This window comes from Pelobates fuscus, chromosome 8, assembly GCF_036172605.1.
Source record: "Pelobates fuscus isolate aPelFus1 chromosome 8, aPelFus1.pri, whole genome shotgun sequence".
In the NCBI taxonomy this organism is placed as follows: domain Eukaryota; kingdom Metazoa; phylum Chordata; class Amphibia; order Anura; family Pelobatidae; genus Pelobates; species Pelobates fuscus.
Genome location: NC_086324.1, coordinates 39294052 through 39308737, shown reverse-complemented (window position 1 = coordinate 39308737; position 14686 = coordinate 39294052). Strand labels below are relative to the sequence as shown.

Below are 14686 nucleotides of genomic sequence, written 5' to 3'. Positions count from 1 at the left end.
CACTGACGGGTGAACTGGGATTATATCGTTACAAAGGCATTTGTCAAGGGGTGGGTGTATTAGGCATTAGGTGAAGAGTCAGTTCTGGAATTTGATGTGTTGGAAGCAAGAAAAATGAGTAAACAGAAAACAGAGGCGGATCTAGACTTTGTTAGGCCTTGGGCTAAATTCAAACATGAGGCCCCGGCTAAAATCCAAAGTGAAACAAATAGGGGTTGCATTGTGTGTATAAGGCGCTGTGGTTATATTGAAGGGCAGGCTTGCATCGCTGGATACAGGGAGATAGTCTCTGTATACTTCATTCAGAGGCTTTTAGTGTCATGGCTCCCTGTGCCGCTGTGCTGTGAGCTCTATGACGGTAGTTATGGCATATTTTGCAAATAAAATTAAATTGCAAAAAAACAAATTTAATTTGAAATAATACTAATCGTTTATGTATGATAGCAGGGTATGGTTGCATAGCCTGGCAGTCGTGCATACATAATTCCTGGCGTAAACGGATTATTGGAAGCAAACATGAAAATTTTGATTGGGCAAAAAAGCTTTAAAAAAATAATTTACCAAATAATAAAGTTACAGATAAGAAAAACATCTCAAACATTTTCCCCACATATTCTATAATCTTTTCACTTGTACATTATCCTATATATGTCCTATTAGCCCATCCATATAGCCCCACAAGCCCTCCACAAGGTCCCACTAGCCCTCCCTCTCAGCCCTCCATGTGTTCCTAAAGCACCATCCCAGCCCTCCATGTGTTCCTATGCCCCCTTCCAGCCCTCCATGATTCCCTATACCCCCTCCCATCCCTGTATGTGGCTCATTAGCCCTCCCATGTGTCTCAGTAGCACCTCCATGTGTCCCATTAGTTCCCCCCAGTACTTCCTGTGTCTCATTAGTTTTCCCCATCCCAGCTCTCCCTTTCTCTCATTAGTTCCACCCCCCTCAAGTTTGTGTCCCATTAGTTCCCCCCCCCGCCCCCAGGTGTCCCATTAGTCCCCCCCTCCCAAGTGTCCCATTAATTCCCCCCCAACTGTCCCATTAGATCCCCCCCAGGTGTCCCATTAGTTGTCCCCCCCTAGCCCCCACGTGTCCCATTAGTTCCCCCTCCCAGCCCCCAATAGTCCCCCCCCCAGCCCCAGGTGTCCCATTAGTTCCGCCCCTCCTCAGCCCCCAGATGTTCCATTAGTTCCCCCCAAGTCCCCAGTTGTCCCATTAGTTCCCCCCCCCCCAGCTCTCCCTGTAGTGTGGCCGAGCAGGCAGATCATGGTGGAGGAGCTCCTGCTCACTGTACCTGGTCTGAATGGATTCAGTGATGTGCTCTCTGTGAGCACTTCCTGTCAGACCAGGTACCGCGGTCTGCCTGCTCGGCCATGCTACATACTGTGACCGGCATGAGGAGAGCGCATACCCGCCAGCCTGTCACCCTGTAAAGGCAGCCGCGCACCGACCTGCTAGTATGCCAGCCCATCGGGAAATTTCCCGGTAAACCGGTGGGCCAGTCCGGCCCTGCATACAGTGACAATGTGTATTTGGCTGTGTATATTTCTGTGTGTCTGGCATTGCCTACATGTGTACGTGCCATGTAGTGTGTGTCTGACATATCCATGTGTGTGAATGTATGTCTCTCTGAGGGGATAAGTATCTTGGAAAATCTAGGTTCCTGACATTCATGTGGATGTAACTTTCGCATGTACCCAACTATGTAGAGATTGGTGCAGACCACATATAGCCCTTCACTGCGATGGTGTTCCCTGATAGCAGTGGCCTCTTTCAGCAGGACAATGCACCATACCACACTGCAAAAATTGTTCAGGAATGGTTTGAGAAACGTGACAAAGATTTCAAGATGCTGCCTTGGCCACCAAATTCCCCAGATCTCAATCTGATTGAGCATCCGTGAGCTGTGTGGGAACAACAAATCTGATCCATCAAGGCCCCCCCCCCCCCCCTCACAACTTGCAGGACTTAAAGGATCTGCTGCTAATGCCTGATACTAAATGTGTAGAGGTCTTGTAGAGTCCATGCCCCGACACATCAGAGCTGTTTTGGCAGCGTGAGGGGATCTATACTTCATTAGGCAGGTGGTTTTAATGTTGTGGTTGATCAGTGTATATACACAATTTCCCATAGCTTACTTGAAGTAAGGAGAAATTCTATTTCCCCTAACGAATATGGCGTCCTGAGCTTGAGGGTGCTTTGTCCATTGTTACCTATGGAATCGGAGAGGACACTCACTTGTAAGGAGTGGCCACGTGCTGCGAATATTCATGTTGAGACCACCAATGAAGAGAGCCACTCTTCTGGAAGGAGTGATTGAAGGCAGATGTGGAGCAGTCCGGTCAGGGTGGCGGATGTGACGTGCCGGGAGTATTTTACCTGTTACCCTCACAGCCAGTATTTTAAGGCTTTGTGAAAGGTGAGCTTAATACCTTTTTATCTTTAAGAAGAAAGTGTTTTTATATACTACACATTGGTCGTCTCTCTCTTTTATCTACCATGTATCTTGTCTTGAGCTTTCATCAGAACGAAGGAGTGGTGTGATGTTGCCCTAAAAAGCATAAAGGCGCTGTTTATGGAGCCAATACATTTAGGCTCCGATACATGGTAGTTGTCTAATTTATTACATATACTCGCACAGTGTACAGTTACCATCTGCACTATATTCTGCCCTTTGCTTTGTTTAAATGTATTAGACATATATTCATGTGTATATCAAGGTTGTGAGGTGTAAGCAACCCTATTTATATTTTATTTTTTTATCCAGTGCCCCACTAAGGGTAATGTTTTTTCACTTGTGCCACTTTTTAAACTGTTTAATGTGGTGTGTGGGGAGGAGGGTATTCCGACTTACATGTGTAGAGGTGCTGGTTTATAATCTGCAGATTCAGCACTTTTGATTTAAAACACCCCTCCTATTGGAGTTTTCTAAAAAAAAAAATTCACGTGTATTTGGACAGTGGAGTTTCTCTTTAAACAAAGTAGGATTATTTACTAAACACCAGATTGCTGAGAATTGAAATCTGAATGGTAAATTGAAGTTTTAAAATAGCTAAATTGTGACTATGGCTGAGTTGTAGAATTGTTCCAGACCAGCTATTTTTGCCATGCTGATTTCAATTTCCTACAGATTGGAGTTAAGTGAACAAAACCCCAAGGAGATTTATTCACGAAGCCAGAAATTGGGAATACACAACGGAAAGTTAAAGTTTCTAGTCTGAAACTAAACTTGATCAAATCTCCAAATGACCTATTTTTTCTGGAAATGCTATTTTAGCCTCAAGTTTTCAATTTTCCAACAATTCTGGTTTAATGTATACATCCCGATGTCTGAATTGTCTCAGCTGTTAATACTCACTACAGCAGTGCCAATCAGCAGGACAATAACATGAGAACTTATTCTATTTTAAAATATATCCCCTTCTCTTTAACCAAAGCCCATGATCCTCTCTTTCACAGGAGGCCACTTAGAGAACGGTTTACTGGAAGCCTATTTCAGCATGAAGTGGGACTGCCTTAAAGTGAAAAGAGATTTGGATTTGTGCATTTTGTTTATTCAGCTGGTACCATATTGAAATAACACAGAGGCATCGACAGCTATTCCGAACACTAACCAGGCATTGTCACTCATACAAACGCCACGCTCGGGGCTCTCATACTAAAGGTTGTTTGTTCACCAAGCATTTTGCAAAAAACACTGATTTAGAAAATTCTTCAGTTTATCAGCTTCTGCACAGCTTGGTTATTTAAGTTTAAAAATATTCATTCACGGAATCGAGAATTTGAAGAATAAAACTGCACATTTCTTGTCAAAATTGATCGAGCTGGAAAACAAACTGGGTTATTTTTCCAATTCTCTTGGTAATTCTAAATTTATTTAATAACTCTAAGTGTACAATATTCTGCACTGCAACATTTCATGCTGTGAGATGGCTGATCGATTTTTCAAAGAAAAAACTAATTCAAGGTAAATTTAGTGCAGTTGCAGGTGTCAGAAAAGCAGGTATTCAGCATCAATCTCCACCAGTTTAACAGCCTCCCAAGGTGTCACTGAATAGACGTGGTCTGTGTATGTGCCATTAACATTACAGCCCCTTTATTTTCTCCAATCTCTGCCAGCCATCATTTCAAGAAGTGCATGGATTTAAAGGGACACTATAGGCACCAGAGGCGTAACTAGAAACCAAGGGGTTTCGGTGCGCAAATTGCCCAGGGCCCTCCCATATGTCCCTCCCCCCACACACACACACACACATGCAGACACAGACAACACACATACATGTAGGCACAAACATGCACAAACAGACCCATACATTACGACACACACACAAAATGTTTTAGTCAGCCTCCTGTTTCCTACCTTTTAGGTGCAGGAGGGTGACTTTCCCTGGGGTCCATCGGTGGCTCAGGCTAATGGAAGTCAGAGTTCCCCCTCTGACTCCCTCATCACTTCCCCCCTTCAATGCGGCCCCAGAGGTTCTACCACTGATAGGCACCTAGACCACTTAACTGCATGTAATCTTTGCAGTTTTTTAATAAACTGCAATAATTACCTGCTAGGGCTAACTCCTCCTATAGTGGCTGTCTACCAGATAGCCACTAGAAGGCCTTCCAGGTGCTTAGGCGACCTTTGATCGCCTAAATAACGCTGATGTCCTCATGCTTTTGCAGCATTACTGGAATCCTCATAGGAAAGCAGCGAATAATACTAATGCCGCGCATGCCCATTAGGTCTCCCCCGCCAGCTGACATTGGCAGGGGAGGAGAGAAGGAGGACTCAAGCCAGTGCCGAAGGACATAGGCGCTGGACCCAGGTAAGTGACAGAAGGGGTTTTTAACCCCTACTGCACCATGGGGAGTAAAGGGCCTTGACGGAGGAAAAAAGCTATAGTGCCAGGAATTGTTTTCCTGGCACTATAGTTTCCCTTTAACATTTGCGGACACAGAAAATCTAAAATCCATTTATTTTCAAAGCATTAATGCAGTTCACACTAAAGTTTGGAAACAAAGCTGATCAAAGAACCGACATATTTTAATTTATTTTTACAATTCAGGTAACCAATATTCCAAATTTATACAAATAACACTATGGTCTGTGCTGTTTCTGGTTTGTGAAACAACTATCACTACTATGTTCAAACACCAAATCACCAGAATAAGATAGTTTGGTAAAAGTAATTAACGCACTGGTATATCCAGCAGAGCTCATGGAATTGGTGCATATTACTAAATTAATGTAAGCATATAAAATCATTTAGTAGACATTATAGCATACCAGTCTTATGTGACTTTAATATATATAGAATACATACAAAATCCAGTTATCTAAATACAAACTATTTTACAAAATAATTTAAAATAGTATATCTCAAAAGGAAATGCATACAGCTGTACATAAAATTCTGAGAGTGAGCTGTGATGGCTACAATAATAATGTTGCTATGCAGGCATCTCACTGCCCAGCACTGCTAGAAGTGTCGTTATACGAAGAGCAAAGAGAAATTATCCAGAGCCATCTTACTTTACTATAATGAGCAACAACATTTCATCCATACATTTGCTGGTAGTGTGCATAGCAGAATTGCACTGTTTATGAAGTGCCACTGTGTCAGCATTGCCTGAGCTGAACATTTTTAAAGTAAACCAAGCTTTTCAAAGCTAGTTTAAAAGGAGAGCTATAGGGTCAGGAACACAAACATGTATTCCCGACCCTATAGTGCTAAACTCACCATCTAGCCCCCCTCACCACTCTTGCCTTCCTAAATAAAGTAAAATCTTACTTGTATTCAAGTCTGCAGCTCCTGGATCTGCACTGTTTGCCTATGTACTGCCTCTGTCTGCTGACATAATCAGAAGTGGTTGTCTGAGCCAATCACAGTGCTTCCCCATAGGATTGGCTGAGACTGACAAGTAGGCAGATCAGGGGCAGAGCCAGCACAATTCAAACACAGCCCTGGCCAATCAGCATCTCCTCATAGAGATGAATTGAATCAATGAATGAGGAAAGTTCAGTGTCTGCATGCAGAGGGTGGAGACACTGAATGGCAGTGCTGCTTACTCTGCAGCACTGCCCAGGAAGCACCTCTAGCAACCATCTAAGGAGTGGCCAGTGGAGTTATCACTAGGCTGTAATTTAAACCCTGCATTTTCTCTGAAAAGACAGTGTTTACAGAAAAAAGCCTGAAGCAAATGATTCTACTCACCAGAACAAGTGTAATAAACTGTAGTTGTTCTGGTGACTATAGTGTCCCTTTAAATATTCACATATTTGTTAACACATTAAATAGAGGCTTGTGACCGTCCGGACAAATAGTGTAAAATCAAAACACAATTTGCTGATATGACTGCGCTACTGTGTTGAACACTTCCAGTGCTACAGGGACAGTTAAATCCTGCAAAAGTAGTGCTGTATTAACAAACGGGTCGGCGGTGGGTTAAATTGTTTTAGTTGAAAAGACTTCAAACTGATTTGGATCATTCTCACACCATCACGTCCCATAATCCTTGCAAAGTGAAGCCATCTTTTAGTTTTTCTACAGCAAGGCCGAGCTCTTCACAAAACACAGGCTCCCGATCTTTCTGCTGTTTATTAGAGAAGGGGAAATTAAAACAGGTCAAAGTTCAGAGCTGAAAACATGACCAGATAAAAGAGAGTGATATAAAACAAATTAGCTCACCTTGTTCCCATCAGCAAAATATGCCTGCAAGGATAAAACAAAAATGATTTAGTATCAAAGGAAAGTACTATGCAGAGACTTTGTTTATTCAGGACATAGCTCTACCCTCAGAACCAATGTGAATAGATACAAGCTATGGCTAGAGGAAACATAGTAAAATATCTGAATTTACTTCATAGTCTGACTGCAAATAGAAAACAAGTTGTAACAGCGACTGCATCCATTTAGGGGTGCTGGCACCCAATTGTCACTCTGTTTTTGCCCATGTACAGTATCTATGGTTTAAATATTACTTTTTATATCTTTATTTTAAGTCTTATTTTTTCCCCACTTGTTAAATGGGAATCGGAGAATAGAAGTGCTGGGGCAGGGAGAGGAAAAGATGGGAAAATAGAGGGGAAATGACACTGTTGAACAAAACATTGTTAGTTTTTCCTTTGAAATGCTCATTTTTTTTCTATATAAAAGACTTAGTATTAGAATTCATAAAATATAACTATGATTGCAAATTATTTATTCTTATAGATTGTACTTTTTTTGTGGGGATTTGCATGAGACACAAGTCTGTACATAATAATACAGAATTCAAAATGATCTTACCGCAAACGCATCAGTATGTTCATCAGGTTCTATTTCAACATCATCCTGAACATGTTCCACTGTGAGTTCTTCCAGAGCTTGAGGCTAATAAATATGAAACGGACAGAATTCCACTTTAAGGAATTGAATATACTAGACATGAGGCTGAGGCTACCTAGCTGCCACCAAACAGTTTTAATAATGCAATAATCAAATAGTCTCTGAGGTGCTGTGGCTCCATCAGTGGGTACACAAAATCAGAAATGAAAAATGGAGGACAAGATGCACTGAGAAAGGGCTTGTTGCCTGAAACGTTTGCTAAATATCTTTGTTCTTCAATAAATGTGGTTGCACAGCATACTGGAGCGCTTCCCTCCTTTTTTCATTTTTGATTACAGAATTGAATGTGCAACCTAATTACATCATTATACTACGTAGACAAGAGGACATAATCTTAAATTAGAGGGGCAAAGGTTTAAAAATAATATCAGGAAGTATTACTTTACTGAGAGGGTAGTGGATGAATGGAATAGCCTTCCAGCTGAAGTGGTAGAGGTTAACACAGTGAAGGAGTTTAAGCATACGTGGGATAGGCATAAGGCTATCCTAGACTTAAGATAAGGCCAGGGACTAATGAAAGTATTTAGAAAATTGAGCAGACTAGATGGGCCGAATGGTTCTGATCTGCCGTCACATTCTATGTTTCTATGTCAAGAGGAGTGCAAGGCATTGTGGGCAACACAGAGTTGGAAATTAAATCACAATAATAATTCCTATTGTTGTAATAGGAAATATTTAAAAACAAAGCAAAATAATAGTTGTACTTCAGCTGGGACCCTCATCCAACAATCTTTTTAGTAGGTTAAAAGTCATGGGAGATGGACTCTGCAAACAGCTGTATTACAGATTATGGCTACAGTTACCCAACTGCAGCAGAATGAGTAGCAGAGCCTCCTATAAGAAATATGTAAGGTCCCCATTACGCAGCTTGTGTCTTTCATACACAATTCTCTAGCATGGAATTCTAGAATTGTTTTTTATTGAAATGGAAGAGTTCCAATTCCAGGGCATAATGCAAATTGTTACATTCAAAAAAACAAACCTTTTCCTCCATCTCATATTCCACTCCAAAGATAGGACTTGCTGAGTAGACTTTGTGCAATGAATTAATTTCCTTCACCGAATCTTGGAGTTTCTCCACAGGATCAATTTTAAAGCCAAGAACATATCCACCACTCTAAACAACACATTATACGAGATACAAAAATGATAAAGACATGACCTTATGGTAGTATAAAAAAGTCCAAAATATGAGTTACAAAATGATAAAGACAGGACCTTATAGTTTATATACTACTTTTACTATTTTACATACTGGTCTTTTTGTCAATCTTTGTTTTATTGAGGCAGAGTGATAAACACATACATTATATATAGCGTAAGTTAAGAATTAACAGAATCGTGTAATCAAGGCAAGATAAAACATTCAACCGTAAAATGCCTTGTTTACATTTTTGTCTTCGTGCGTGTCTGTGAGTATGTGTGATGTGTTTGGTAATGTGTAATTGCGAGGTGTGTTGGTACCACTAGGTTGAGTGGTATGTTGGGTCAGTTGTCGCTAGGTAGTCGGGTCTGACGTTGTCATTGTGACACCATCTTAAGTGTGGTTGGTGGTACCTGTCGCGTTGTGTAGTAGATGTCTTACCCCTAACCAAGGAGGCCTGCGGGGGGGTAGGGGCTCAGCTTGGTAAATTGGGGCGTTAGTGTGGGAGTGGGTCGTCTGTGGGGGCAGAGACTGTGGGTTTAGTTATGGCTCGAGTATTCCAAGGACGTTGCACAGTGTGTGAGGTGTGTGTATACGGCTTAGTTGTGGTTAAGGCAACTGTCGTCATGGTAAGCAGTAGTAAATGAAACAAAAAGGAGATTAATAACAGCTTTAGGCAGTGTAGAGTATTAGGTCTCTGCGTCTGATGCCTTTCCCTCTTCCAATACTCGATGAGTCTGTCTAGCCGGTGCGTTGGGTTGTGCGTTGGCAAAAGCCCCAGGTGCCTCTGGGTGTATGCTCAGCCCCAGTGTTTGAAGGAATGCTGCTGCATCTGTTGTGGAGGTGAGTCTAAGAGTCCTGCCATCTGCTGTTGCGGCGGTGAGAGCTCTCGGCAGTTGCCAACGATATTCCACTCCTGCTGCCCTCAGTCGGCTCGTGATTGCCCCTAGAGATTTCCACCATTGCAGGGTATTCCTGGAAAGATCTTGGAAAAAAGTCAGTTTGGATGACTTAAAGTCCATGGGAGTTTTGCCTTTTACAGCTGCTAAGAGGCGGTTCCTACCCAACACCGAGTGGCAGCGTACTATTATGTCGTGAGTGGCTTCCGTGGGAGCCTGTCTAGATTTGTTGATCCTGTAGCAGCTGTCAAACTGGAGTTTTTTAGCCTGTGAGTGTGGGAGGATTGTTTCTACCAGTCGCCGTAAGTAGTGTGGCAGCTCTGTCTGGCTTATTGTATCCGGGACACCTCGGACTTTGATATTGGGTAGTCTGTGGCGGTCCTCAGTGATATCAACCCGCTGTGTTAGGGAAGTATGGGAGTGCTGTAGGCTGTGCATTTGATCCCTCATTTCACGTACCTCCCGTTGGAGCTCTGTAACAGTGTTCTCTGTGACTTGCGTGCGAGCTCCACCGCCTTCACATCACTGCGGACCGCGTCTATGTCGGCCGCTGACATTTGTCTCAGCTCCCTTAGGAGGTTGGCGATGTCTTGTTTGGTGGCAGGAGCGTGAGGGTCCTGTTCAGTCAGTGCCTCCAAGAAAGTCGTGGGAGCATCGGCGTCACCGGTTGCGTTTAGGGCGGCTGGCGGTTTTGCTTTGTGCATGCCAGTGTCTGATGAATATTCTAGCAGTCTATTAGAAAAATCTTTTTTCTTTTTTTAAACCAACATATCATTAGCTGGGCCAGTCACGACTGGTAAACTTTCATGACATGTTTTTAGGACCGCAGATATGTAATCCCTTAAAATAACAAAGGTCAGAAAGTTTGATGACTTGTTAATAGAGGCTTGTGTCCAGATTTCCATGTTTATTATTATTTATATAGCGGCATCAGATTCCGTAGCGCTGTACAAATGTTTGATTGTTTTAGATTTGATAAAGTCTGACTGAGTATAAAATGCATATTCCTACATGCTATTAATGCTTACATGTTTTGACTACGCCTGATTGACGCAATGAGGGCAGTAAAGGCAGCCCACAAAACGGTCATCAAGTTGTTCCACACATTTGGAGGCTCACTGCACTCGTTTCGACAGGAATATATGCATTTTGTTTTTATTTATCTGTGATTAACTACAATTTTTTTATTTTGATTGTGCCCACTAGGTTCAGAGGATTTTGTTTTAACACTGCAGCTTTGTAATACATCAAGTGCAACTTTATTTTTCCATATTCAAAAATAAATTGTATTACCTGTTGGGAGCTTTCAATCACAAGTGCCAAGCCAAACTTTGAATCTCTGATCTTTATGGAACGCTAATTGTAAACAACAAAAGAGATAGTTATAAAACATTTTTCTTAGTTTACAAGTTTGTTTCTTACAATATTTTTTTACATCCCACCCCCACACTGACTGACTTAAGATAATTGAGAGCTTTATTCTAAAGCACTTCTGCAGCAAATGCATGCTTTTCTCCTACGCTGTCTATAGTGGACATCATGTGGATTTTAACCCCTTAAGGACTGGACTGTTTTTGCGATGTTGTACATTTGCGACCAGGCATCTTTTTACACTTTTGTGGTGTTTGTGTTTAGCTGTAATTTTCTGCTCTCTCATTTACTGTTCCCATACAAATTATATATTGTTTTTTTCAGGACAAAAGGGGCTTTCTTTACATACCATTATTTATATAATCTCATGTAATTTAATTTTTAAAAAAATGAAAAAATATGATGAAAAATTGAAAAAAAATACATGTTTTTTGACTTTTATGTGAAAAATCTTTTACTCATCTACAAAAGCGAATGAAAAAAACTGCTAAATAGATTCCAAATTTTGTCCTGAGTTTAAAAATACCCAGTGTTTACGTGCTTTTTGCATGTTATAGGGCTATAAGTACAAGTAGGATATTGCGGTTTCAAAACATACATTTTTAAAATGTATCAATAGTGACATTGTAACACTATTATCTGTCATAAATCACTGAATAACACCCCACATGTACATATTTTTTTTAAAGTAAACAACCCAGGGTATTCAATATGGGGTATGTCCAGACTTTTTTAGTAGCCACTTAGTCGCAAACACTGGCCAAAGTTAGCGTTCATATTTGTTTGCATGTGAAAAAAGTAAAAAACTAAATTGAACGCTAATTTTGGCAAGTGTTTGTGACTAAGTGGTTACTAAAAAAGACTGGACATACCCCATTTGCAATACCTTGGGTTGTCTTCTTTTGCAAATGGTATGCCATCATGGGGGTAATTCTCATTCCTGGGCTACCATACGCAGGGGAGGGCTGGCAGCCTTAGGCCTGGGGGGCAAAACCAGTCAAGTGGCCCATTGCGCCACCAAATCAGTTCACCATCCATGCCCACCTTTTTCTGGTTTTATAATGGATATTGATGTTATGCTAATCAGTAGCTCTTTGCCATACCCGCTCCTTCACGGCTCTGACTTTCAATGTTGTCAGAGCACAGGCTGAGAATCTCTGAGCCTGTGCTCTGACTCACTAACTGAGCGCCGGAACCACGAGGGAGAGGATTTGATCTGACTGCACCTACTGCTGGTGCGCACCAGTGGACCACCAGCGAATCGTTTAAATTAAATATGCTGGTGTACCCAACTTGTGAGCTGTGTTGGCCGCCGGGCGCCTCTGTTGTCATGGCACCCTGCGTGACCGCACAGCTTGCCCACCCTAACGGCTGGCCCTGCTGACACACACTGATGTTACTACTTAGACATCCCTCAATATTAATACAGAGATGAGAGTAAACACCAATAAACTGTGGAAACAGAGCTGATCCCCCCAAATTTATAAAGGTTTGCTTAGAGGATTTATTCAAGATTAAATCATGCCTCCTCCTCTCTTCCCCATGCGCTGCTCTGTAGGCTGGGAGGAAGTGAAGAGTAATCACAGTCTCCCAGCACAACGCCACCTGTGGCTGCATGGGGAACAGCTGTTTAATGTAATGCTTGCAGGACGGCCAGCTGCCGCAGAACCTCTTTGTTTCCGTCTCTGCAAAGGGCTCTAGGCACTGCTTGTTGTGTGTGTGAGCCACTGTAAATTAGGGGCAGAGGGCACTTGCACTGCGGTCAAGACGGGTCTGGGCAGGAGGAGAGTGCAGTGCAATCAGTGCACTCCCCTCCTGTGGGTCACCAGTAGACTGGTGCACCTGCCCAGGATCAGAGCCGGTGCAAGGATTTTTGCCGCCCTAGACAAAATATAAATTTGCCGCCCCCCCATGTGACATCACAATGCCCCACCCATATGATCTGCCATATGAACTAACGCCAGTGCTGCACACAGTGTGTGTTTACATTAAAAAGCCTGCAGGGACCAGCTATAGACACCAGAACCACTTCATTAAGCTATAGTGTCCCTTTAATGTGAGGTAAATTATAGATTAGTGTCACTAATAATATACTAGATTGCCTACTTACAATTAGATGAGGATGATGATGATGGGCTGCAGTTTGGCTCCACTGGTCTGGTGTAGAACAGGACCTCTGGAGGCTGTTTGCAACTGTGGTCACAAAATTCAACGTTCTGGGAGAATTGGAAGCAGCTCCATTTTTTGGGGGCCTTTTACACAGCTCAAGGTCTGGGCCCCAGTGCCTGACGGTGAGTATGCCCATAAGGCCCTCTCATAAGTCCACTTATATGTTCCACCCACCCATGAGCTCGCTCACAGGGAGTGGAGTGTGTAGGGGATGTGTTATGTGTTATCTCATATGTGTGCTTATGGTATGTAGTGTATAGGGATACCAGTTTGTGCAGGTGATGCAGTGTGTTTGTGTGTAGTGGAAGCAGTGTCTATTTGTGTATAAGGGATGTATTAGGTGTTTCTGGTTGTGTGTGAGGGATGCATTGTGTGAATCTGTGTTTGTATGCATAAGGGATGCAAGGTGTGTGTCTGTATGTGTGTGCATTGAGTGTAAGAGATGCATTGTGTTTCTGTGTGTATGTAAGAAAAACAGTGTGTGTGTTTGCATGTGTGTGTAAGGGTTTGCATTGTATGTTTTGTGTATGTGTGCAAATGATGCATTGTCTTTGTGTGTGTAATGAATGCATTGTGTGTTTCTCTGTGTGTAAGTGAAGCATGTTCTGTTTCTGTGTATGTATAGGGATGCATTGTGTGTTTCTGTGTATGTATAGGGATGCATTGTGTGTTTCTGTGTATGTATAGGGGTGCATTGTGTGTTTCTGTGTATGTATAGGGGTGCATTGTGTGTTTCTGTGTATGTATAGGGGTGCATTTTGTGTGTGTGTGTGTGTGTGTGTGTGTGCGCGCGCGTAGTGTTAAAGAGCTCCCTGTCTTGCCCCCTGTCCTATAGAGCTATCCCTTCTGTCCCTTAGAGCTCTCCCCTGCCCCTTAGTGGTCTCTCCTCTCCCCCACCCTCCCCTAGCGGTCTCTTCTCACACTCACCCACCCTCCCTGTGCTCTTCTCATCCCCCCTCCACCCTCCCTGTGTTCTTCTCACTCCTCCCTCTGTGTGTTCTCACCCCCCCTGTGTTCTTCTTACCCCCTCTCCTCCGTGTTCTTCTTACTCCCCCCCCTGTTCTTCTTACCCCCTTCTTCTTATTACTCCCCCCTTCTTCTTACCCCCCCTTCTTCTTCTTACTCCCCCTTCTTCTTCTTACCCCCTTCTTCTTCTTACCCCCTTCTTCTAATTACTCCCCACTCTTGTTCTTACTCCCCCCTTCTTCTTCTTACCCCCTTCTTCTAATTACTCCCCACTCTTGTTCTTACTCCCCCCTTCTTCTTCTTACCCCCCTCTTTTTCTTATCTCCCCTCCTTCTTACTCTCCCCCCTCCCCTCTTCTTACTCTCCCCCCTCCCCTCTTCTTACTCTCCCCCCTCCCCTCTTCTTACTCTCCCCCCTCCCCTCTTCTTACTCTCCCCCCTCCCCTCTTCTTACTCTCCCCCCCTCCCCTCTTCTTACTCTCCCCCCTTCCCCTCTTCTTACTCTCCCCCCTTCCCCTCTTCTTACTCTCCCCCCCTTCCCCTCTTCTTACTCTCCCCCCCTTCCCCTCTTCTTACTCTCCCCCCCTTCCCCTCTTCTTACTCTCCCCCCCTTCCCCTCTTCTTACTCTCCCCCCCTTCCCCTCTTCTTACTCTTCTTCCCCCCCCCCCTTCTTCTTACTCTTCTTCCCCCCCCCCCTTCTTCCTTCTCTTCTTCCCCCCCCCCCCCCCTTCTTCTTACCCCCTTTCCTGTAGGTGGCCGAG

General features: G+C 43.2%; 1 protein-coding gene across 1 annotated transcript in view; it reads right to left on the bottom strand.

Annotated features, from left to right (window-relative positions):
* Positions 1–5226: 5226 nt before the first annotated feature.
* Positions 5227–14686, bottom strand: part of BBS5 (Bardet-Biedl syndrome 5) — a 28775-nt gene continuing 19315 nt past the window's right edge. The window contains exons 8-12 of the mRNA XM_063428631.1: positions 10713–10775; positions 8359–8493; positions 7278–7361; positions 6678–6701; positions 5227–6582 (exon numbers count right to left, since the gene is read on the bottom strand). Of these exons, the coding sequence (XP_063284701.1) occupies positions 6481–6582; positions 6678–6701; positions 7278–7361; positions 8359–8493; positions 10713–10775 (408 nt within the window). The 3' untranslated portion in view covers positions 5227–6480. The remainder of the gene's footprint in view (positions 6583–6677; positions 6702–7277; positions 7362–8358; positions 8494–10712; positions 10776–14686) is intronic.